General features: G+C 39.8%; 1 protein-coding gene across 2 annotated transcripts in view; it reads left to right on the forward strand.

Moving 5' to 3' along the window:
- MCTP1 (multiple C2 and transmembrane domain containing 1) overlaps positions 1-24,996 on the forward strand; it is a 284,428-nt gene that overhangs the window by 143,190 nt on the left and 116,242 nt on the right. For both annotated transcript variants that reach the window (XM_075740211.1, XM_075740210.1), the window contains 3 exons: positions 10,920-11,090; positions 12,623-12,753; positions 24,459-24,645. In XM_075740211.1, the coding sequence (XP_075596326.1) occupies positions 10,920-11,090; positions 12,623-12,753; positions 24,459-24,645 (489 nt within the window). The remainder of the gene's footprint in view (positions 1-10,919; positions 11,091-12,622; positions 12,754-24,458; positions 24,646-24,996) is intronic.

Consider the following 24,996-nt stretch of genomic DNA (forward strand, 5'->3'; position numbering starts at 1 on the left):
GCCTAAAGCTGATGACAGAGGAAAGAAGAAACTGTTCAAATGCACTATTTTTTCTCATGTTAAAAATGATGATCTCTTTAATGAAGTACTTCCTCCTTATTCTTCTCTTAGCTTCTAATGATGAAATGTCATTGCTTTTGCTGTGCCTTTACTACCAACATTTTTAAAAGATAAAATCTTAGTTCTTCTAGCACTTTTTAATGTGAAGTGGTGTTTAACTGTGAAATCAAAAGAATAAACACAAACCTTGGGGTCATTGAAGGTGTAATTATAATTCAGCACTGATTTTTATATATATATAACATACATATAGACATATGTATTTTTCTGCCCAAATCAAAACTTTCCCTTGATTATAGTTGGAAATGGGAAAGGGGAAGAGCCTGCATGCTGCTTTTTTTTTTTTTAAAAAGAACCCTTTTTTTGCAAAAATGTCAGATATTTTATGGTTACTGCCTCCTTCTAGTTAGGGTTGACCTTGCAGATAGTGCTCCCCCAGAAGAGTTAATATTACAGTTTTTAGATAAACACAGCTTGTATTTTTTTAGAGCTGTCAAGTGATTCTACCTGCATTTGACAATTCTTTGCTTTAACTTAAGCAGAAGTCTTTCTTTGGATACTCTCTCTCTCTCAAATAGCATATAATTTCATTTAGAGCAGACAGACTGCTCTGTAAAGAGTTTGAAGATACCAGTAATTTGTTATGAAAAATCACTTGTTCCCTCTGTTGCTGTACAATTTACTGTGTGATTACGGAAGGTTAATTCAGAAAAGGGGAAGGGATAGTGGATTTGGGTGGTGCTAATTGCTTACAGAGTAATGCACAGAGCTTGATTTGAAACTTTTATCTGCGATGAGTGGGAGAGACAGAGGCAAAAAAATGCGAGACAAGGGACTTGGGAAGATAACAGGAATGTCTGTGGAAGACAAGGCTGATGGCAAGGCAGGTATTGCTGGTGCATAGACCGAACCTCACTCCCCCGAATTTCAACTGTCTGGGGTATTTAAAAATCTTCCTGTGTGCAGGGTAGGTGTGAAAAAGACAGAAAATAGGAATAACAGCCTGAAAAGTTGTATTCCTACCCTAAAGTGGGAACAATGACAGCTAAACTGTGTTTGACAGGTGTTTGTTTAATCTGTCCTTAAAAATCTGCAGTGATGGATATTCTACAGCTTCCCTAGGGAGTCTATTCCAGTGCTTAACTATCATTTCCATTAAAGGCTGTTTTTTCCCCTGGTGTCTAGCAGTATCTCCCATGGTGCAAATTAAGCTCATATCTTCCCACAGCACAGATAGATATGTTTTATCACAGTGGTTTGGGCACAATTTATATACACATTTTAAAGTGAGTCTTAAAAAATGATCCTTTGAAATAGTTATGTGTGTGTATATATATATACTTAATCCAGTGGAAAGTTTTGAGGTGCTCAAATACTAACGATCAGGAGCATGTAAGAGGAAGTGAAACAGTGGTATTTGGAATGGAGTTTTACTGTGAGCAGAAAATAGGTCAGAATGGTGAGAAGATGGGAGAAATGAACAGGTCTGGAGGGTTGACCCCAGCCAGCACAAAGCCTTGATGCCGTGGATCGCAGTAGCCGAAAGGTTGCTGTGTGATCAACGCTGGTTTAGCCTCAGGTGCAACGCAACAGCACTGCATGGGCTGCTGTGTGGAGAGTGACCTCCACCCCAGCCAGACCCAGTACAAGGTCAGGTGAAGCTCTGTGGTCAGGCTGGTTTGCTAACCACCGTTGCTGGATGTTCATACACCCATAGCGTAGAGCATGGAGGAAGCCTCTTTGTAAGGGAAAGGGACTGCACTGGCAATTGCAGATACTTTGTATGTCTCCCCACTTCTGCTGTAACGTGGAGGGACTTTAGGCAAGGTGGATTTACTGGCCATTCCCAGAGAAAAGAAATGTATTTTGCTTTCATCTGAGATTCTTCATAATCTTTGTTGTGTTTAGAGCCCTGTAGGACAGCAAATTACACCATCCAAGATGAGAGCACTAAGGTCTGATACCTACTGAGAAGTTCTGGTAGTTTATAGAGGGCACATAGAGTGTGCTACACAAGTAAGCAAAATACCCATTTTTATTCAATAATTGAGAGGAAGGTGCAGCACCTGAGCCTTCTTTTCCTAAGCTTTCAGGATGGAAGACATTTGGAAATTAAGATTGGTTTGTTCAATTGTCAACATACCTTCTCTTTCTGCTTACTTACTTTACAGTACAGGAGTATGGGTGTGACCAAACTCTCAGTATTAATTTAGTTCTTCCAAACTGAAGGTGAGAAGGTGTTGGTGTAATTTTTGCTTCACTGGCAACAGTTGTGCTCCCTGGTTGTGAACTTGGGTGAGAACTCTGCTATCTCCTGTGTTCACTAGACAGTGTACTGATGAGTTAGTGGTCCTGTAGATACTCAAAGGGAGGATAGGTAACCAAAAGCCATAATACTGGCTAACGAGGTTGTTTATATTCCTGGGTTTTGTTCAAAGTTCTGATGAAATCGGCATGTTCTCACATAAGGGTTTGATTTTCTGTAAACAGCATTTTGTGATGGTGAGTTGTTTATCCTGAAAATTTTGGTTGTCTCCACTAAAGGGTGAGGTGCTATCCTATATAAAGATTCTTTTAACAGATCCTACACTCATGGTGATCTAATAAATATACTTACTGCCTCTATTCACAATTTGTATATGAAGAAATAAGTTTAGCTCATGTTTTCATCTGTAACCGTAACTAGTTAAGCAAAGGTATTTTAATAAAGACAGTACCTTTTAGCCAAAGCATGCTGAGAGAAAGCTCTGTCAGTAATGTTGTTCATTTCGCTGAAAATTTTCATCTGAATAAAGGTCTACTCTTGCCCTTTTCACCTCTATGGGAGAATGGCCATTAAGTTGAGTTCAAACATGATCAGACCGCACGTTAAAATTGCTACATTAATGGCATATTAAGAAAACAGCAGAAGAACATTTTGAGCACTTTAATTGAAGGACAAACACGGAAACAAGTGGTTTGGCATCTTCAGCCAAACATAGTAGGAAAAAAGGTATTTAATAATTATCTGCTATGCCTTATCAAGTCACGGTATTCCAGTAAAATCTGAAGGAAAAGATGTCACCTTCTCTTCTCTTCTCTTAAACCTTCTCTTCTGTTTTGTATTATCAATGATAGGTTTAGAACTGGGAATACTAGAATGCACTAAAATGTAATAATACTCTTACTTTTTACTACTAATATATGATGAGCTGTTTCAGTGTGACTTTGATCAACTGGAACCAAAGGTCCATTCTTCCCAGAAAGGAAGATATCCTGGTTCCACAGGGATAGAATTAATTTTCTTCCTAGCAGCAGTTATAGTGCTGTGTGTTGGACTGAGGATGAGAATAATGTTGGTAACACACTAATATTTTAGTTGCTGCCAAGTAGTCAAGGATGCTTCAGCTTCTCATCCTGCCCTGCCAATGAGAAGGTGGGGGGCACGCAAGAAGCTGGGAGGGGACACGGCTGGGACAGCTGACCCAGACTGACCGAAGAGATATTCCATACCATATGGCGCCATGCTCCATATAGAACTGGGGGGTTGGCTGGGAGGTGGGGCAGCTCGGGAACTGGCTGAGCATCAGATTCAGGTGGTGACAAATAGTGCTGTGCATCAGTTCTGTGGTATACTCTATTATTGTTATTATTATTGTTGTTGTTATTATCATTATCATCATCTTCCTTTTCTGTTCTATTAAACTGTCTCTATCTCAACCCACGAGTTTTACTTTTTTTCCCATTTTCAATTCTCTCCCCCTTCCCACTGGTGTGGGGGTGTGAGTGAACGGCTGTGTGATCGTTTTAGCTGCCTGCCTCGTTAAACCATGACAGAAGATAAATTAGTCTGGGTTGCAACAGGTTATGTGTAAACTAAGAGTAAAAATACGTTATCGTCCCTAAGTCATAACTGAGAAGCTACTTCTGATTAATTGCAATTGCTGATAAAAGAGTGTATTTACTGCCTAAAGCAAGTGAATTAAAGTGATTTTTAATTTGCATTTGGGGACTATTTTTGCTTTAATTCAGCTTTAGAAATTTTTGCATGCACTTGAAAAATAAAATTTATGAAAATGTTAAACAAAAAATGAACTACGAAATATAAAGCTTTCAGCTCCTAACTGCTGACTGTTTCTTAAATTTATTTTAGAAGCTTTTCTAAAAACGTGAGTTCCAATTGCACAAACTAAAGTGCCAAAAGCTGTGGCCTTACTAACTGGTGCTTTTATGCCCAGCTCAAAATACTTAGTTTGTGTGACTCCTGATTTGCCTTTTCCTGATATCAAAAGCCTTAAGAAGCATTGTTTTGTTTTCTGTTTTTAAATTGAAACAAATGGTTTTCCACTGGAATGAGATGCCTCTTGACTAGAGAATAAAATTGGATAGCAAATCATAGTCTAAGGATTGCAAGAACAAGCAGAAGCATAGAGTTGCGTGATATTTCTTAATTGAAGGAATTTGCAATCAGTTCAATCTTTCAACCGGAATCTTTCAGCCAAAACTCTGTGGAATTTCAGAGTAGAAAGTAGAATTATTGGCTTTGGGTTTATAAGAAAAATCTTTTCAGATTGAGAAAATAGTTGCTTTTGTAAGCCATGGAGTTCTAGATGTCAGTTTATCAGCTGTAAATAGTGCTTGATGGAAAGCTACTAAATAATGGAATAGAAGTAAAAAATGTCAGTATAGATACACCTGTCTGCTAGACATCTGGTTATAAAAATTATGCAAATATTTGGTGACGCTTATGTTTGCATTACTTGTATGTGAGAGGTAACCGCTGATACAGTTAACAATCAAAATGGCAGAGTAGCGTTTTCGGTGTGGGTTTTCTGGGTTCATGCTCCCCATTTCAAAGCACAGGGAGTTGCCATCAAGTCTCGATGGCCACTGCTTAGTCATAAGCAGCAAATATTAAAAAGGAATCATCATGATCCCATTGACGGCATTTTTGTAGCTCAGTGTCTACCTGTTGTGGCTTCAGCAAGGTGCTAATCTTTGTGTAATTTCTAACAGGGGAAAAGCATTGTGAATGCATATGACAGTCTTGTATATGACTGTTCCGTGATGTTTTCATCCAGCGAACAAGGTGTGTGGAAGTAGCAGCTGTATCTATGGACATTCTCAATGTTTATTATAAAACTCTTATCCAAGTCATGCAAGCGTCCTAGAAATTTGAGGATAATAATTCTGTTTACTTGAGTTTGCAGCAGTCATTTAAAATGCTGGCTTTGAGTCACTGTGTTGTATTTGTACATCTCCACTCTGTTCAGCAGTAGAGTATCATTCTTTCCTACATTCTTTCTTTAGTTTCTTTATTGGTATTTTATTTAAAGCTTCCAAACCAAAGTAATTCTTTGGGTAGAGGAGCCTTGGCAGGACACCCAGCTGCATTATTTATTTGCTTTTTGAAACTTAAAAAACAAAACAAAACAATTTGTGGTAGGCACACTCTTCTACTTCTGTCTATTACTGAATTAATCTTTGTCGTGGTTTAACCCAGCAGACAGCAAAACACCATGCAGCTACTCATTTACATGCACCCCCCAGTGGGATGGGGGATAGAACAGAAAAGAAAAAAAAAAAAGGTAAAACTCATGGATTGAATCACAGAATCACAGAATTGCTGAGGTTGGAAAAGACCTTTAAGATCATCAAGTCCAACTGTTAACCCAACGCTGCCAAACCCACCACTAAATGATGTCCTCAAGCACCACATACACATCTTATAAATCCCTCCAGGGATGGGGACTCCACCACTGCCCTGGGCAGCCTGTTCAGTGATGGACAACCCTTTGGCTGAAGAGATGTTTCCTGATCTCCCATATAAACCTCCCCTGGCACAACTTGAGGCCATTTCCTCTTGTCTTTGTCTTGTTGAGATAAAGACAGTTTCGTAGCACAGAAAAGGAAGATGATGATGATGATGATAATAATGACAACAGTAATAATGATGATAAAAGAATATTAAAAAAACTAGTGATGCACAGCACAATTGCCCACCACCTGCTGCCTGATGCCCAGCCCATTCCCGAGCACAAATAACAGCCCCCAGCCAACTCCCCCAGTTCTATATGGAGCACGACACCATGTGGTATGGAATATCCCTGTGGCCAGTCTGGGTCAGCTGTCCCAGCCGTGTCCCCTCCCAGCTCCTTGAGCACCTCCTCACTGGCAGAGCGTGGGACTTGAAAAGTCCTTGACTTAGTATAAGCATTACTTAGCAACAACTAAAACATCAGTGTGTTATCAGTGTTAGTCTCATCCTCTGTCCAACACACCGCACTGTACCCGCTGCTAGGAAGAAAGTTAACTCGATCCCAACTGAAACCAAGACGTTCTGGACCAACAGAGTTTGTGTTCAAGGAAGGACACAGAGAAGGAGGAGTGTGTCCTAGTGGTGTGTGTAACAAGGGGGATATTTAGTGGAAGCAGAGTCTGTTCGCATGGGCACATGCAAGTGAGAGAGGTGGTGCTTTGCAGGGCATCGGGACTGACCAGTGAAAAGGTGGGGTCAGGCGGGGAGAGAACAGTCTGTGGGGTTTCTCCAACTCATTATGGGCTAGATTTTCAAAGGTCACATACATACCCAAAGATAAATAGTTACGGGTTTTTCAATAGTACTTACTAAGGCTTCTCTTCTTTTGAAGAAAGTAACAGTAAAGTTGAGGCAATTAATGCACTTGTCAAGAACATGGTATTGATGAACCTGGGAATAGTGCTGAGATTCTGGCTAAGCCTAGCTGCTTTGCCACGCCATGTCGTTAACCAGTAATACGTGACTGCCACCTCTCAGCTCTGCCATTGTATTTGGCTAACTGTATCTAGTAGGGGACAGTTCTGTCTCTGTGCCAGAAGGTTTTCTGCTGTTGGCATCCCTAGCCCTTCTGCTACCCCGCATTTAGACAGAATAGGTGGAACACAAATAAAAGGTAATTTTATCATGTGAGTTAAAATGTTGGTTTTGCTTACTGTTTATAATAGAAGCATTAAAGCAGTGTGTGGATATGAATAGATGTGAGGCTTTCTTTCACAGGTAGCTTTGACGTAAAAGACTCCTTTTCGGAAGTCTAGTTTTAATTTCCTTTTGGGAAAAGAGAGGGAAAGCTTCACAGTATGCAGGCTGCAGCTTTTTTTCCTCCCTTTTGTTTTTGGCTCAGAACATGGCAGATGGAAGTCTCCATGCTTGCTTATAAATGCACAAGAATATGAATAATAATCCCATGTTAGTTAACTGGTTAGTTGTGACCTGAGATCATGATCTTACTTCTTTCCAAATTGTGGCATTGTATAGACAGTATGGACAGTTTCAGATGGAATACTATGAAATACGTAACTTCCCACCTCTTCCCAGGAAAATTAAAAGCTGAGAAGTTTCTTCATGTCTTTGTCTGTTTGTGGCAGAGGAGTGAAGCCAGGATGCAAAAGCACCTGCTTTCTCGGGGAAATAAGTTACCCAAGAATTAATCTTAAGAAATATTCCTTCATAGGAGAAATTTGGAATGATTCATGCTCATTTCTTTGATTTACTTTCACAGTTTCCTTTCTGACCTTGTAACTAACTCACTGTGGGCTGGATTATAGAAAGTTGATTAGATACCTAAAAGTGCGCCTAGAAATGATGTACCTCTTGCACTGTGAAATTAACTTCATAAAGGAAGAACTCTAAAATGTGAAATCACTCTTATTTTCATATATTTGCATCTATTAGGTTTCTGTCAAATTTGACTTGAAATCTAAGCATTTGTATTTATTTATTTCACTTCCTACAAGAAAGACTACATGAAATTAGAGTTTATGTCAGTATCTGTAATTTCTGATAATAAGGATGACTTTGGCTACATATTTTCTAGATGTCTAGGACAGCATATTTTCTAGATGTCTCTTCAGATGTTGTTCAGTCTCTCTCGGAAACAAGAATACCAGTTGGAAGTCGTTCTTGCTGCAGAAGGCCACATAGCCCGTGCCTTTTGTGTCCGGGAAATCTCAATAGCTTTAGCTCCAGCTAGCTGTGCCCCGACTCATTTGGTATGTCTCCCTTTTGTGCTTCCATGGATCTGCAAGTGCTGCTGTGGTCTCGATTCCCTACCTCGAGGAAGAAACAGCCTCAACCAGCCCACACCACTTTACTTTTAGCAGCTGGCTGCTTTTCTTCCACAGATTGAGATGTAGACTCTGCAGCTTCACTGTTGGTCACCATGCCACTGGCCTCTGCAAGGCACTTCGCGTGTTGTAGACTGTGAGATCTGGCTCTGAGGAAGCCAAAAGGGCTTTTCCCAGCAAAACCTGCTTGTTCTCAGGGTTTCTACCTGACTCTTGTAAACTCCTGTCTGACCCATCTGTGAATTTAAGCTCTACGCATGGTTGTTTAGATCTTGCCTTGCCACCTCATATGTAAATTACATCTGTTGATGAAACTCCCTACAAGTCATACAAAATCAGCATGTTTTGTATGGTGGGAGCTGCTCTAATGCAGCAAATTATTTTAAGAGCCATTGAAAATACTCAATTTAGGTCAAGTATATTCTCTAAATGATTCATTGTCTCATTTGTGATAAGTGAAGTGGAGAGCTATGCAGTTGTGCTTAAGCTTTACTTTAAAAGAGTTTTAAAGCAAACTCATGCTTATTTTCCATGATAGTATCCTGGAAATTATTTGGATTCCCACTCAGCTCTCAAAATAACCCCAATAACTGTGTATCCTTTGCCAAAATAAGTCTCGACTAACCAATGCTTCTATCCCAGTATGAAGTATCTTCCTAAGCTGCTTTGTCTCTTCTTTTTTCTGTATCTCTCATCACCTTGTGTTCAGGGCAGAGTCAGGTTTAGTTATACACTATTCAGTTTTTCTTTTCTCTAAGAAACTGGAACAAGAAAAAAAAAATTCTACCACTTCTTCATAAGATAAGTCTTTGGTAGTGTTGACTGTAGAGTAGCTGTGGCTGCCCCTGGCTCCCTGGCAGTGTTCAAGGCCAGGTTGGATGGGGCTTTGGGCAACCTGGGCTAGTGGGGGGTGTCCCTGCCCATGGCAGGGGTGGCACTGCGTGGGCTGGGAGGTCCCTGCCCACCCAAACCAGGCTGGGGTTCTGTACCCTGAACGAAGGGGTATTTGTGCTGAGAAAAAAAATTATGAAGTTTAATAATGTTCTGATGTTGCAAATGAAATATTTTCTGGCAACTGAGTTTCCCACTTGTGCCATAATTTTTATAGAGTTTCTGCTTTCTGGTGTCTCAGTGGGGCTTCATGTGGCAGGTTAAGTTAAAGGTTATTCCACTTCTCAGCTGAAGTCCATGGTTCCCTGTTTGCCTTTAGAGAAACAATAAGTATGTGAGAAGTTTCTCCACAGTCAAATCCTTCACTTCAGGGAGAGAAATCTTTAATAAATACAGTGAAATATTTTGGAAATATCATACTGCTCAGAATGAATAGCCATTAGAAAATAATAATATATGCCAATATGATGTCTGAAATACTGCCAAAAGCATGTTACTCAGATTTGCTCCAACTCCAGTGCCCCAGTCCTCATGTATAGCACTTCTCTCTGGAGTCTGGTGAGTGCAGATTATAATCCAGTGATTATATGCCAGTGTACTTTCTGTAATCTTCTCTGGCTAATCAAGTAGAATTCCTGCCCTGGGCACTTGCATATCTGTAACCATCCAGCTGTGTTTACCCTCTGGAAGACTCAAACCAGATGTGCACTGAAAACCTGTAACAGAGACACTGGAGGTCTGCAAGTGATGAAGCCAGCCGTGCAGCCCTCCAGGTATGGGGGGCTGATGAGCCCATAAAGCCTTTGCTGCTCAGACTATACTACACAATAAGGAAAATGCATATATTTGATACATGTACAGCTGACTATACATTCAGCCTTGCTTTTTTTTTTGATTCCTGGAAAGAATAATTTATGAGTTTAAATATTGTTTGGATATCTAGCATTCTGATTTTGGATGAGGTAACCTTGAACGAATACCATTTCAGAACAAAGGCTTCAGCAGCCTTGTTCTGCTCAGCACCCGAGCCACATTTGCCTGCCTCAGGCGTGCGAAGGTGAATTCCCAATTCTGGCAGCACCTTGTACCCAGCACAGCTCAGAGCAAGCTGGAGCTGATCTGCAATTCCTCAAATTTGTAACCTCTGCTCTTCCAACCCCGGCAGAGTTCAGTGATGAATGCCGTGGCCGTCTGGTTTGTGTGGTGTGTCTGAATTTTCTTTTAACCCCCAAAGTCAGCAGCTGAGGGTTCACGGTCCACAAATTTCCGCTCAGTTCTGATCAGAGGCTCTGCAACGTCTCGTCTGGAAACTCGTGCACTGATGTGTTGGTATTTTAGTTCAGTTTTCCTTGCTGTTTCTGAGAATACCACATCATTTTAGGGGTTCAGGTAGTTGTCATGTGCACGGGAGTTTATTGACTTATTTTTCCTTGGTCCATGTTTCTCATGATTGGTATATATTAATTGAAGTTTCATTTTCTTACTGTTTTTTATGTTTATTTTAGTGTTCAAATTCATTCAATCAGGTGCTACAAATATAAGAGACTTTGTAACATTTATTTGTAATGTTATTAGTTCTTTCAGTAGAGGGAGAAGTAAGTGAAACAGGAAAAAACACCTTTTTTTTTTTCTGAACATTTCCTTAAGTAACATTTGTTCTGCTTGCTTCTGCAAAAGCAGCATATGACATTAACTGTGTGTTTGTCATTGTTTTGTTTCTCTCCAAGTAATTCTTTGTAATGTAGTTTACATATGTACTGTCGAATAACTTCAAAATGGCTTAAGGTGGTTGTTTTACATTCATAGTCATATAAAATTGAACATTAAAATGCAGGGGAAAATGTTGGAGTTGTTTTAACTAAAGCTATGTTTTTATTTCCCTAAAGTTTCAGACCCAGAGCTTACGTCTCTCAGACCTGCACAGAAAATCTCAGCTATGGAGAGGGATAGTTAGTGTGACCCTAATAGAAGGTCGTGAGCTTAAGGCAATGGATGCAAACGGACTAAGTGATCCTTACGTGAAGTTCCGTCTGGGGCATCAGAAGTACAAGAGCAAGGTAATCTTATCTGTGACCTATGGTGCGCATTGGCGGTGTTTGAAATGTTTTGTTCCTCTTTGTGGTTTTTTTTTGGCTTGCATGACTATTCATATAGTGATGGAGATTTATTGTTTTATTAATTAGCTGTCAGAGCACCTGAAGCTTTGTTTAGATGTTTATTTTTATTTCATTATAAACAAAAATAATACTAGATGGGGAAGAATGTAGCACTGAAACACATGGGGTGGTGGGGAGGCATACCTGATTTTCCATACTGACGGTGTTAGCTTTTGCTGTATGGGTCAGTCGTGGCAGGGGAGAGGTGTGGAGTGATTCTGGCAAGTAGGTACCACCTCTGTGACTTTCTGGCCTGATGCTGGTCATCTCTTGCATCCTTTTCATGGTCTTATCCTCGAACGGTGTCATGCTTGTATTTTCACTTTCCTCATTGTGTCCTTACAGCAAGCTTCGTTAAAGTTTTGTATATGTATGAGCTTAACAGGTAGAGAGGATTGATCAGGGAGAAAATTATTATGGAGACTTGCTTAACTTTTTGTTATTATTTTTTATTTCCCTGATCCCTATTTGTTTGAAAATTGCAGAGTGAGGAAGAGGCCAGGAGCATTTAGGTGCCACGTTTGCAAGACCTCAGAGCTCACCTTAGGGCCTCTTAATCAGAAATTAGAAGAAATGAAATTTTATGCTTTTGTGACTTGAAAGTCTTCCTAGCATTTCTACATGTTAATCCCCTCTAATTTTTCCATTTTTTTCAAATGAAAAAAGTGGGACTAGTGGATGTAGAAAGTAGCGATTGCTTCATAGGGGAGGAACTAGGCAGTTTCCATTCTTGCTCAGGACAGGTGTGGCTACTGTGACTGCTGCTTTTGCATTATGGTAGAAAAACCTCCAAGCTTTCTGTTCTGCAGAGCGTGGTCAGAAGTACACGGACTGAAATCCATTGAAGTTACTTCTTTTGTCAGAAGTAACTGGACTGAAAGGTGATTGAGAAAGCTGCTTTGATCTGAGTGCAAAGAAAAGGAAGTAAAATACAGTTTTGAAAAAAAGGAATATTATTCCATAAAAAATAAACTGTAGTATCATTTTTCTGCCAGTGTTATTGCAGCTGGGGAAAGAGGACATGATTAAATTGTTTCTGTTTAAATACTTACAGTCATCATCTACTTGTCACTGCAGGTGCTTTGTTTTCCTTTAGTCTCAGACACATAACTTTGCAGCTAACTGTCACTCAAAGGAGGACATAATTATTCTGCAGAAAAATGGATCCATTCCCAGGGTAAATCCTTTGTTCAGGAGACTTTTGAAGGTGACAGGCTGCAGGATTTTGGAGGTTGCTGTTGTATCAGAGAGGCATGACAGAAGTGGCCAGTAGTCTCTTCTAATTACTATTTTTTTGATTATCACTGCTTAAGACTCGTACTACAAATAGAAAAAAACTTCCTGAGCAAACTGTAAAGATCAAATTTTAAATTTACAAATTTACAATTCAGGAAAGCGTATGCAATATGACTTTCTTTTTGCTCTCCTTTCAGATTGTGCCAAAAACTTTGAATCCTCAGTGGAGGGAGCAGTTTGACTTTCATCTCTATGAAGAACGAGGTGGAATTATTGATATTACCGTGTGGGACAAAGATGCTGGCAAAAGGGATGATTTTATTGGCAGGTTTGTGCAATTACAGCCTTTTTGTTCCCTGCGGATGAGAGCAGATGATTAAAATGAGCCTTGCCATTGAAGCTATTTCTTATGACCATTTGTTCTTGCTTTTTTTTTTTTTTTTTTAAGGTGGGGGAGGATTTTTTACAAAATCTCAGTACAGATTGCTGCATGGATGTGATTCTTTAGTTTAATGGTGTAAAATACTTTTTACTGACCAGTAGGTGGCAGCTTTTACCAATTGATAGAGTTAAGTTTTCCTAAATAAAAATCCCACGTTTGGAGCAATAATCAAGATGCAGGAGGTTCCATATGACAACGTCCAGCTAGGAGGAGAAACAACTCTTGTGACTTGTAATAGGCACATAAGACCAAAATTATATACTTACTTTTTAATCTGTTTGGTGAATGAAATGAGAGTTTTGAAGGACTACACACAGCTTTGGGGGCAAAGAAGATCATTCACCTAGTTCATTTTCAGCAAAAGTGAATCTGGGATCTGTCTTAGAGTTCAAGAAATGGTATAAATTTGTGTAGTTATGCTCCATTTTACTGTGTAGGAAGAGGAAAGAGGCTAATATTTTTTAACAATGGCATTAACTGTTAGCTGATAGGGGGAAAAACTGTCTTGTGCTTATAGATATTGTACAACGTCGGTGCTATTTTGAAAGCTGAGATATTTTTTACAATCATACTTTAATTGATGTCCATGCAGTCATAATAATTATTAGTGCTATATATTTTTATAGTTTGTTAGAATACTGGTTGTAGATGCTTTCACCAGGACATGGATACTATTAACTAGTAGAATTACTTTTTTTGGTAGTTAAAATCAGGAATAGAAATCCCACAGACTGAGCCATGCACTTTTGCTGTCAGTGTGACCTTTTCCTCCCTCTCGTTCTGTTTAGGGTAGTGGCTTTCTTTGTCAAATCAGATCAGTCGGACAATATTCTGTGTTTATTTCCTACCATAAATTGTGGGAACTCAGAATACATGCAGAGTCTATGGCAAGCAAACAGCTTCAATACCAAGCAAAACCACTTTTCTAAAGTATACACAGTAGGATTTTATTTTATGTGATGAAACCTTATGGATGGGGTGATATGTTTATATTTGAAGTTTACATTGGTTTTGTTTTTTCCCTTGTCTGATTTCAGTCAACACATATGGTAACAATAACTATTTTTCTGAAGTAACGTAATCATTTACTCCTATGGCAACTCTTCATATGCCTTGGGAAATCATTCCTATATTCTGCTTAACTTTAACATTCTTCTACAAAAGATGGAGGGATTCAGAGTTTTCATGTGTGATTTTTCAGAACACTGTCCTCCAAGCAGCACTCATGTTGTTACTGTTACCAGTGATTATAAAGTGTTTTTAAGAGCATTGCATGAAATAAAAGACACCATTTTTACTCCAAGGCACTTGAAACTGAAATAAGAATATGAATACAGAAATGAGAGAAGGAAAATTTATAACTTCAAACACATGAGCTGCTTAGGTCACTTTTCAGGTACCTAAAATTTTGTATGTCTTATATGTGCATATATTTCTTTTTAGTAACTGCATGCTATCATGCAAGTAAAAAATGATTTCTACATTTCTTTTAGGCCAAAAAAATTTGATAGCATGAAAAATCTTCTAAGAAGAATGTTTGAAGCCTTTAGCATTTTCCAGTGGGAGAATCTTGTTTTGTTTTCCTAAATAGATGTAATTCTTGTATATACCAAAAAAGATGCTCCTTGGACAAAGCTAATCTGTAGTGCTTCTGCAGTATATAACTGATTTTAACAAAATCAGTGCTATTTTTCCCAAAATCTTGCTGCTCTTGATTTTTGTGACCTCTCTGCTGTCTGTGTGTGTATAACCCCTCCTCAGTTTGTCCTTTCAGACACTCTCTCATTTCACCTTCTGTTGGTACCTTATCTCTGGATAATGCAACCTGCAAACAAATTTCTCTCCATGAAGATTTCCATGAAAAACTTTGTCATTTGTCAAGCTCAATCTGAATACAGAAATGGGTCTTAATATTCCCCCTCCCTGACAGTCTTTTCCAGTCACTGTGGATAAAAATCACCGACACCTGACAGCTCCACTTTACATTGACCTCTCTTCCCCAGTTTCTCCTTTCCAGGCTGCGTCTAAAAGCTGGAAATACTTTGTACAGACAGTACGGACTTGCTCAGTGTATGTGTGTGTTATGCTAAATGTATGTTAAATTTGTAAAGCACGGCTGAGACGTGCTCCGTGAGTAAAGGCTCTGTGGCTTTCAAAGCACGTGTAATAAATTGAATATTTTGATTCAGGTTCCAGGAAAAGTGATAATGAGACTGTGGGAGGGAAACAAAAGACTTCCTGGTAGTATTCTAGCATTTACTCAGTGGTGGAGAGTAATCCCTTTCATCTTAGGGTGATATTCCCACTTTCTTGAATAATATGCAAGCAGCAGCTGTTATATTATCCAGGAATATTTTTATTAAATGCAGATGAAAATAATTATTTCTTGAAGATGTCCTTCCTGGCCAAATTATGGTTAGGGAGAAGCCATGCTTGATTGAAGAGATCCTACTCATTGAGGGAAAGAGCAGACCAAATTGAGAAAACAGAAGAAAAAGTTTGCTTAAGGAGCAGTTCTCACCTCTCGTCCACAGTGCTGTTTTTCTGTGTCCTCCATATTCATTTGCTTGCAGAGCACGCGTGAAGGTCAGCAGAATTTCCCATGCGGAATAGGTGTTATCGGGCTGCTTTGCCAGGGGATCTCTTTGACAAGTGCCGTCCCTAAAACTGGTTCAGTGGTTCCCAACGGAGCTGGCTGTGGGAGAACAGTGTCCCTGGGTGGAAGGTTGAAGGGACAAACCCCAGGTCCCTCCTGGAAAACAGCATAGGAAGCCCTCTTGAGTTGAAAGATCATTTCTGTGCTAAACTTTGTAACTTGGAAATTTTATTCCAAAGCAGAATGTCGTAACTTCTCCTGGAATGTTACTCTGTCTCAGCTACACTTCAGTGAAATAAAAGAAGTGGATAATCAGGACTTCTGTAGGATCTGCGTGTATCATCATGCTCATTAGGCTCCAGCATATTAAGGGCCAGGATGAAGTTAGGAATGTGACATGGCGGTGATGGTGTGTGAGCTCAGACTGTGAGGGCTTGGACTTGTGGTCCTTTTTCGAGGGCAGGAATATGAAGGAAAGATGCTTGAGAAGGCTGAAGAGGTGGAAGTGAGATTCTGGCTTTGGGGCAGCATGAGAGGAGGAGGATGGAATGGAAAGGGTGGCTTGTAAGAGGGAGGAAGGTAGTAAGAGGGTGAGAGTAAGCATGGCATCCTAATTCGGAGAAGAAAGATAAGGCTGTCACAGAACTCGCGTAAAGCTCCAGTTTTATCTTGGTAGCCAGGCTTGTTCAGCATGGCAGTTCTTGAAATGAGATGCTGACTGATTGATTTCCATTCTTAACTTTGTTTGTGAAATTCATTTGAGTCTCAGTTGTGTGCATTCTCCATGACAGTTTACAGGATGTCACAAGGTGCCTAGTGAACTTTAGTCTTAGAATACCCTAAAAACCTGAAATCCTGGAACCATTTCATTGGAGGTTTTTTTGGATTTCAAAAGCCTTGAAAAAGACCTCATACAAAAGCTTCAAGGAAAATCTATTTCCAGTCCTATGCTGATTTGTGTGAGGAAGCACTGAGCTTGCCCAGAACTGAGTTTCATCATGCAGGAGGTTAAATTCTGGCATTGTTCTGAATGTCATTTCTAAAACAAAGACATTCCAGGTCCAAAGACTTGAGGTCTAGAAGTTCTTTTTCTGGAAAGCACCAGCAGTTAAAGCCACAGAGGCTTCCTTCTTGCGTTCAAATAAGCATGTGGACTTGCATGAGCAGCATGAGTCATTACTTCATCTGATAAGGAGAAATACATACGTATGTGCGTGTATATGGTTCAGTTTGAGCACATTTAATATTCCCATGTTTTTTCTATGAGTAAATCATTTCTCTTCCGTATTGAGTCAATATACTCCTGTGATTAAAAACATATACTGCAGTAAGTTTGTGTACCTAATACTACTATCAAAATGAAGGTGAAATGATTTTAATCTTCATGTAATTATTTAACTTCCTTATCATCTGCGTTTTTGAAGGCGATCCTGGCTGTCACCTTTACGATAATCAGCTAATAAATCCTCGTGATTGTTACACCTTTATGCATAGCAGTAATCTGAACAAATTGGCTGCTGACAGCTGCAATAAATTGCCAAGAATGAGTGCTGTCAGAGAACAAGTTGTTTCTGTGAACATACAGGATAAGTAAATCCCATGTCATGCAGTTTTATTCAGCTGAAGTTATTTGCAATCCGGTACGGCAGGATTTATAGCATTATTTATTGGTATGAAAAATGCTTGTTTATCTTTAAAATGACATTGACTTTTAGTCATATTTTGTGCCAGGAAATTACTGTTGACTTCATCTATATCTATTTTCATCAGTATTTATAGATGCTACTATCTTTTTTTCTCATCTGATGCAAATTAAGAACAAAAGACCTTGTGTATAGTATATTCATTAAACCTACGTGTTAATTTTATCTGTAGAAAGCTAAAATGTCCTAAAATCTCTCAGAATATTGTCATGAAAATTCAGAATTATTTTGTGTGCCTGTGTGTATGGGTACACACCATATAATGGGTGTTCTGAAATACAAAAGTTAAAATATTGAAAATCAACTGTTTAGGTTTTCAACACCTAATCTGCTATGTCTTCTCGGTTTAGTTTTTTCATAGTAATAAAGCCATAGAGAGTTTTTTGGGTGCACATAAATACAAGCAGTATGCGACCTATGCTGCTGCATTATTAATCTGAAAGCATAGGGATACACTACTCAGAGTTCTAAACTGAAGTAGGATTTTTGTATAAAATATTTATGCTCTTTTCAGTTTTATTTTTTTCCACTGAAATTTATGTAATTTCACTATGGGAGACTAAACGTTATCAGAGAGAACTGAGTGGTGCTGTAAAGCTGTGTATGGGTACTCCAACGTGCATATAAAGTTGAGTGAAGGACACTAAACATGCTACTGATAATGTTTCTTCACAGGTTTTTTTCTAGAGACGTTGTGGAGACTGTGATTTATATTAAAATTCTGGCAATTTTCTTTTTTAAATGTTGTTGCCCGGGAAGGAGGTTCTGAATAGTGGGTGTTAATGTTGAAATTGATGAATCTTGCAGTTTTCTCAATTCTACAAAACTCTGTAGAGACAAAATGGGTTCCTCTGGAATTGTAAATAATACTTTATTACGCTGGTCTTTTGAATTTTTTTTTTTCACATAGTGGCTTGAAATTTTCTGCATGTTGAAGTACCTTTGGAATGATGTGTTATTTTCAAAGTTTATACCTAATGGTTAATATGCTATTGTGATTCGAGTTTGGAACTGTGTGCACATTGCACAGCAATTCTGTGCAAACACAGACAAGCACACGACCAACAGCTTGTGTGTGTAATACTTTGTTGACTATACATGATGACTAAAATTAAATTATTGCAGATGCATTTCTCTGTGTAAAATGAAGGTTTTGCCCAAAGCATTAAAATCTAGAAATGCTTCTGGCAAGCCTGCCCTTGACAAATCCTGAGATGTGCTGAGCCATCTCCATTTCTGATTGTTGACAAAGGGAGTTAGACGTAAATGCTGCATCTCAAAATTTGGCCTTCAGATGTTCCATGCCTTGTTTATTACTCTCTCTGCACTTTTTAACTTCTATTAATTAATGCAGAGGCGCTGCTGTTCTGCTAGAAAGACAAAGATGTTTGGTTTTGGCTCACAAATCTTCAGCAGCTTTCTCCTACCAGATATTGTATTATTTACAACTCTTATTGCCAGTTGTTATTGTCACATACCGTTGCAAATTTGATAGTATTCCCCAATGTATTTTGAAACACAGAGTGCTGCACACAAGCTGGATTATGTGCATGGATCCTTCTTCTAACCCTCTGTCTCCTGCCCATGGAAATGTACTCTGCTACATGAAGTAAGAGTGGCAAAATAAGAGGAGGGGAGAAGGAAAAGGGGAATGGCTGCCCAGATATGAGGAGCAAGTGTAAAAAGTGATTAGGGATGTAGATAGGGACTTGCGGGGATTTCTGTAAGGCGCAGATTGAAAGCTCTTGCAAAGTTGCTTGGAACAACTAGTGAGCAGAGAACCGGGTAGGAAGACATCATGTTCATCAAAGGAATAGCCTGGTTTAGCAGAAGAAAGTGTTAATTTTGCTGCAAAGAAATTGCACTGGTGACAGCACTAACAGTGCATGTCTGTAGTGTGTGGCTGTGCCATGGGGACAACGTAGGAAATAGCACGTCGTAAAACATCTGCAAGTACTTTCTTCTGTCTATGCAATTTCAAAAGTAAATCTGTAGTTTTATTGTGAAGAGGTATGCTTAGGAAAATGTTAATCGTTCGTTTCGAAATCCATCAAGAGGATTTTGTGGCACGGACCATATTTCTTTTAGCAAGCAATAAACACTTGTCCGTATTCAGGTATTGCTCAGTGACCGGCGAGATCGTCCTGTATTTCATGTAGCTGTCATATTTCCGTTACCAAGACTGACTTACCCCAAACCGCAGGGCTCTTTCCTGCTTTCCATGCATTGCTGCCTGGCACCTGGCAGCACCGTTTCCCAGGTCCTGCTGGGCTCTGCGGCGAGGCAGTGTGCTCCCAGCTTCCCGGGAATCCTCTCCAGCTTCCCGAGCTCAGCACCGCACTCCCCGCCAGTCAGTGCCCTACTTAGCTGAGTTACAGTCTCCAGCTCCTTGGGGAGCTTTCTCGGTTTTCAGTACATCGCCTCTATCCACCACCCATCACAAGCATCATGTGGGGTCTGTCATTTTATTTCTTTCTCATTATTACACTTAAAAATGCTGCGCTCTGGTTTTTCCAAGAACTTTGCGTTACTGCAGTCCTGTCTTTCTGAGGTGTGTCGTTTTCTGTCAGTGCTTTGCAGAATTTCCCCTCTCCGTTTGTTTCTTGGTTTTACTGGAACATTGTACTCTGCTGATAAAGGATACGGAGTCTCACAAATTGTAGCAGTTCATGCCTCGCTGCTTCTGATGTGTGTCCAGCTCAGTTCTAATTGCAGAATCGCACAGTTTCCTCTCCTTGGCATCCTTTGGAGCAGCATAGACCTGGATCACAGCGGAGTTAAAAGGCTGTCTTCCTGAACAAGTCATGATGATAATTAAGTTGCCTGGGTTGTAGCCAAGTGGTGCTTTTCTATCCCTATCACTTAGGATTGTGCCAATTCCTCTTTTATGCTTTATTTTGTCATGTGAGAAAATGATCTCGCTATCTGCTGTCTCTCCCTTGCCTGGCCACCTGGCTTTTAAGAGACCTTCTATGTCATGTCGCTACCTTTGTAATTCATTCATTAGCAAGGATATTTCACCAGGGTGCCAACGCGGTCTTACATTCCGGGTTCTGTTAGAACTAGAGAGGGGAGGTGATTTTTACCTCTTAGACATGCTGATAATAAAATACTACATATAGTTCTGGCTTCTGCACTTTAAAAAGGATGCAGGAGAATTTCACTGCATCAGAAAAGTTACAAAAAGTCATTTGAGGGCTGTAGGAGATGTGTTCCAAGGAAATGTATAGGGAGCTGAAGGTGTTTAGCATATCAAAAGGAAGATCAAGAAGAGATATGATTATGGTATATCAGTACCTTCACTAGAAGAAAATACGGGGCACTAAAGGCTTTTTCAACTGAGTAAAGAAAGGCATAAAAAGAACCAAAGGCCAGATATATTCAAATTAAAAATAAATCAGAAATGTATTTCTAACAGTTCGGGCGATTAACACACTGAACACAGTTTCAGAGAAGTGGTGGATTCCCCTTGAATCTTCAAATCTCCCTCCGTGGGAGCTGTACCCTGTTTCGGCAGCGACTTCTCTGTGATACTTTGGCACACGAGCTTGCGGCACTTGCCTGGTTTTTCTTCTTGCTGATCTCTCAACGCCTGAAAATCCAGATCCACCCTCTGCCTGATAACGTTCATGCGCAGAGCTGGTGTGGGGGCACGAGCCTCCGCAACTCTTCCCGAGGAGCGGCCGGCCAGGGATCGCCCGCGGGCCCCTGCACACCGCTTCCGACGCTGCCACAGGTGTGCACCCAAGGGACCCTGCAGCACAGAGCGCCAGGGTCATGCAAAATACTCAAACTGCCCTGGAAGCCAAAATTCCCTGGAATGTGATTTAGGGCCGTGCTTGAAAACCTGTCTATGGAGTTAATGGCTATTTTTGCCATAATTCTTCAGACCGACCTCCTCACGGGTGGAGAACTCTTTTTTTTTTTCAGCAGCAGCATCTAAATAGTAATCATATGAGAAACTGTATTGTCCAAAATTACTATGATCTCCTGATTTTGATGTGACAGCTGCTGGTCATATGCAACTTGTGGCCTTCTAGAAATGGCTGTAAGTTTTCATGGTCCTCAATTTGAGAATGCAAGACAAAAATTTCTACCAACACGATGCTCATTCTGCACCACTTTCTGGTAGCATTCAAGTTCACCTTCATCCTCAAAGCATCTTTCTTCTCCATGGAAACAGATGTGGGTATCAGATGTCTTTTAAGAGAACACCTTAACTGATGTAAAAGTCAGCACTGCCAAAGCTTTAAAGCTTGTAATACTTGTATATGCTCTCAGTAAAATATAAAGGTACATTGTCAACTTCAACTTTTCAAAGCTATTTACCTTTACAAGTATTTTGTTAACTTCAGCGCTGGTAAGGAAATCTAATCCTAAAAGGAGGAGTTTTGTGGGTTTCCTACTGGTGTCTGTAAAGGTTATTCTAGAATAGGCTTAGCGCTTAGGTAATGCCTTGATAAAAACCAGGCTTTTTCACTGTTTTGGTCCCACGCAAAGATCTGGTGACAGCAAAGTAGATCTAACAAAAATGGTTTAATTGTTTTTGCAGGAATATTTGATGTGAGAGCAAACAAAATTGATTTTTTTTTCCCATGATAAAACTCAACTAGTAATGGGAAAAAAAATCACAATTTTTCTCATAGCGTGTGTAAACTGGCAAGTCTCACAAGCGTGCGTCCCACCGATGCGCTCGCACGATGTTGAATGCTGCTGGAGCCTCGGCACCTTGGAGTCAGACACAGCCGCATCTCTTGCGAGCCTGGAGCAGGGGACCTGGCGCGCGGCGAGAAGCCAGCGTTTCACCTGGCTGCGTACGCACGGAGATGCTCTCAACCTAGATTTCCATAAAGAGCGGCCGTGGCACTCCTTCATGGAATAACCCTAGGTTATGGTCTGAGGGCCCTTCAGAGGATATTTTTCCTGTAAGATGGTTAGGGCTTTCACTGGAAAAAGCTTCCAGATCACTCCCCACCCTTTGTGTGACTTTAGGAAATCACAGCCTTGTGATGGGCTGTTCATGGAGATCTGTGGAGCAGACAATAGAGACGTATTTCTCAGGTAACCTGTTCTAGATATGGTGCTACTAGGAATATTTTATAGCTGTAGGGAAGGTGCAGGGGCAAAATCAAATTGTCAGATGCTTTTAGCCTAAATAAAAAGTAGCATGGACTACTAACGTTCCAAAAGTGCTGTAGTGTCAAGAACTGGAGAACTTGGAGCTCATATCTCTGGTGTACACCCTGTAATTTTGCAGTCATTGCAGGGGGTTTTTTGTTGCAGTGGAGGTAGCTTTTTTTCCCTGTTTTTGAGTGAGGGGCACATTATTTCTGCATTGCTTGTATCATAATGACTTCACGATTCTTTTACTAACTTTAAGAGTAGACTGGGTCTTTGACTGATTATTGGTTAAAGTTGCAATATTGTTGTATTCCAACTTTTGAGGGATATCTGTTTTGAAATAAACTATCAAAGAATATTTAGCACCAGGGGCATCTTATTCGACTCCAGCTTTGAATGCTTGATTAAAATACTTATTATCTTAAGGAGGGCTTTATACTCCTTACTGCAGCCTAAATAAAAATTTGACAGCCTATGTACATGTACAGAACTTGTATTGACCATCAGCCTGCACTGACAGCAACACTTGTGTTTTTTCCTTACTGTTGTTCATTTCATTTCTCACTCCTTATCATCCGAAGAGTTCAAAATAAAAGGTAAACATTAAGCTCAGAATGCTATGTCAGTTAGAAATTTTTTTTCATTGTAAAATAATTGAACCTTGTTACTGTCTGAGCTTTGCAGTAGTTTAATTTTGACAGCTGCATAACAGACAGTAAATGTTTTAAAAAAAAATTAAAAGGAAATTTTCCTGTAGCAAATCTAATCTTCCTGTGATAGCACAGCGCCCATTTTATGAGGCTGCATTTATTCTCATAATTGGCTATTTCCTGTCCTTAAATGCCTATTTATTCATGTCTGCCACCTTTTTCTCAGTTTATTGGCCCTGCGGTCACCACATTATCTTTCTCTTCAAAATCAATTGACATTTTATTAAAAGAGTTTGCTAGATGTTCAGTTTAGTGAGAGTGGCGTATAGAACATGTGCTTGTCACATTAAATAATCGCTGTTAGAGTATTCAGTGGCTTAACTATATATAGAATATATTCATTTACTTCATTTCAATATTGCTGTTGTTTTTATTTAGTTTAATGAATGGGCAAAACATTACTGGGGGATGCTATAAGTAGAAGTACTCCAAAGAGTGCTTTTTTCACAGAAATTCCTGTGCAGTGCAAGCTGGCATTACATTTGACACAGGCGCTGAATTTCTAGACATGCTCAGAGGTGCGCTCTAGGAAAAGTCGAAACTTGTGAATTGTACAAATTAAAACATTAAAACTTCTAAGCTGTGCACAGACAAATTACTAACCCTAAGGTATTCCTGTTTTAATTAAAAGCTTATGGTCAGCACTTTTTTAGCAGCGATACTGTTTCTCCTTCCGCTCTCTGCCTTTTATTTTTGAAGACGTTGCAAAGCTATTTCTGCTGGCTGGCACGTATGGAGCCATTCTTCATTAGCTCAGTGTATGGTACAGCCAGGGTCATTCAGAAAGGGATCAAGCAGGCTGGATTGGCTTCAGCCACTCTGCACAGCTATAAGCAGTCCCTGCTCATTACAACATGAGACATCTTATTATATAGGGGGTTGTGGCGTCAGATTTTATCCTGGATGCCTGCATGAAGCTTTGACCCTGAGCCACGCACAGCTTACTGGAAGAGAGCTGAGCCTTTTGGGTGGTGCTCAAGTCGTGGTTTTTCTATGCTCAGTCATGTTAACTCCATCACAATTAAGTCCACACAGATTTTTGCTTTTTTTTTAAGAGAGGATCTTTACTGTTGTTAGAGGAATGGTATCAAAAACATTCACATCAAAACTTATATTTTGTGTTTATACAAGAGGCGTAATTAAAACGTACAATTTGTGTCTGAAGCTGGATTTTTAAAATTCTCTTTGACTGCATTTGAGTAAGGCATATTAGCTAACCTTGTTTGTTGTGTCTGTATGTTCTGTTTAATATTTATTGTTCACATGCATAACAGGTTTTAGCTTTAAAAAAAAAAAAAAGTCAAGCAAGTGGCATGGGTTGAAGCTGAAGAGAAATCCTTCCAGAACCTGAGAAGGAATTTCCACTGATTTATTTTTTTTTGCAGCTGACTGCAAGTAAGCCAATGTGCTCTTATTTGATCTGAAGAAAACCACATGCTGATGGAAAATGTTTGTTTCTAGGTGCCAGGTTGACCTGTCAACCCTGAGTAAGGAACAAACCCACAAGCTGGAGATGCCACTGGAGGACGGAGAGGGATGCCTGGTGTTGCTGGTGACTCTCACAGCCTCAGCTGCAGTCACTATCTCGGACCTCTCCATCAACTCCCTGGAGGACCAGAAGGAGCGAGAGGAGATACTGAAGAGATATGTAGGGAGTTCTTCTCTTTTGCCCTTTGTTTGCAAAATGTGTGCTTATATAAATAATGAGTATCGAGGGCGGAGAATCTAAATATACCCGTTATATCCTAAGCACACTCAGCCAACGACAGTCATTTAAATAGTTACGAATGTTATCACGGCTGGTACAGGTAACATCAAGAAGGCTATAAATCCTCTTTATACAACAAAGTAGTTTTTACGTAGTAATTCAACTATTTGATATGATCATGTGACATAAAGAAGTTAATTTTACTGCCATGCAGATAATTTGTACCAAGCATAAAATAAATAAGGGGTCACTGAGTGGCTGTACAGTTTCTAGTGAGTGTTTATGCCAAAT

The sequence above is a fragment of the Balearica regulorum genome, chromosome Z (genome assembly GCF_011004875.1).
Source record: "Balearica regulorum gibbericeps isolate bBalReg1 chromosome Z, bBalReg1.pri, whole genome shotgun sequence".
Taxonomy (NCBI): Eukaryota; Metazoa; Chordata; class Aves; order Gruiformes; family Gruidae; genus Balearica; species Balearica regulorum.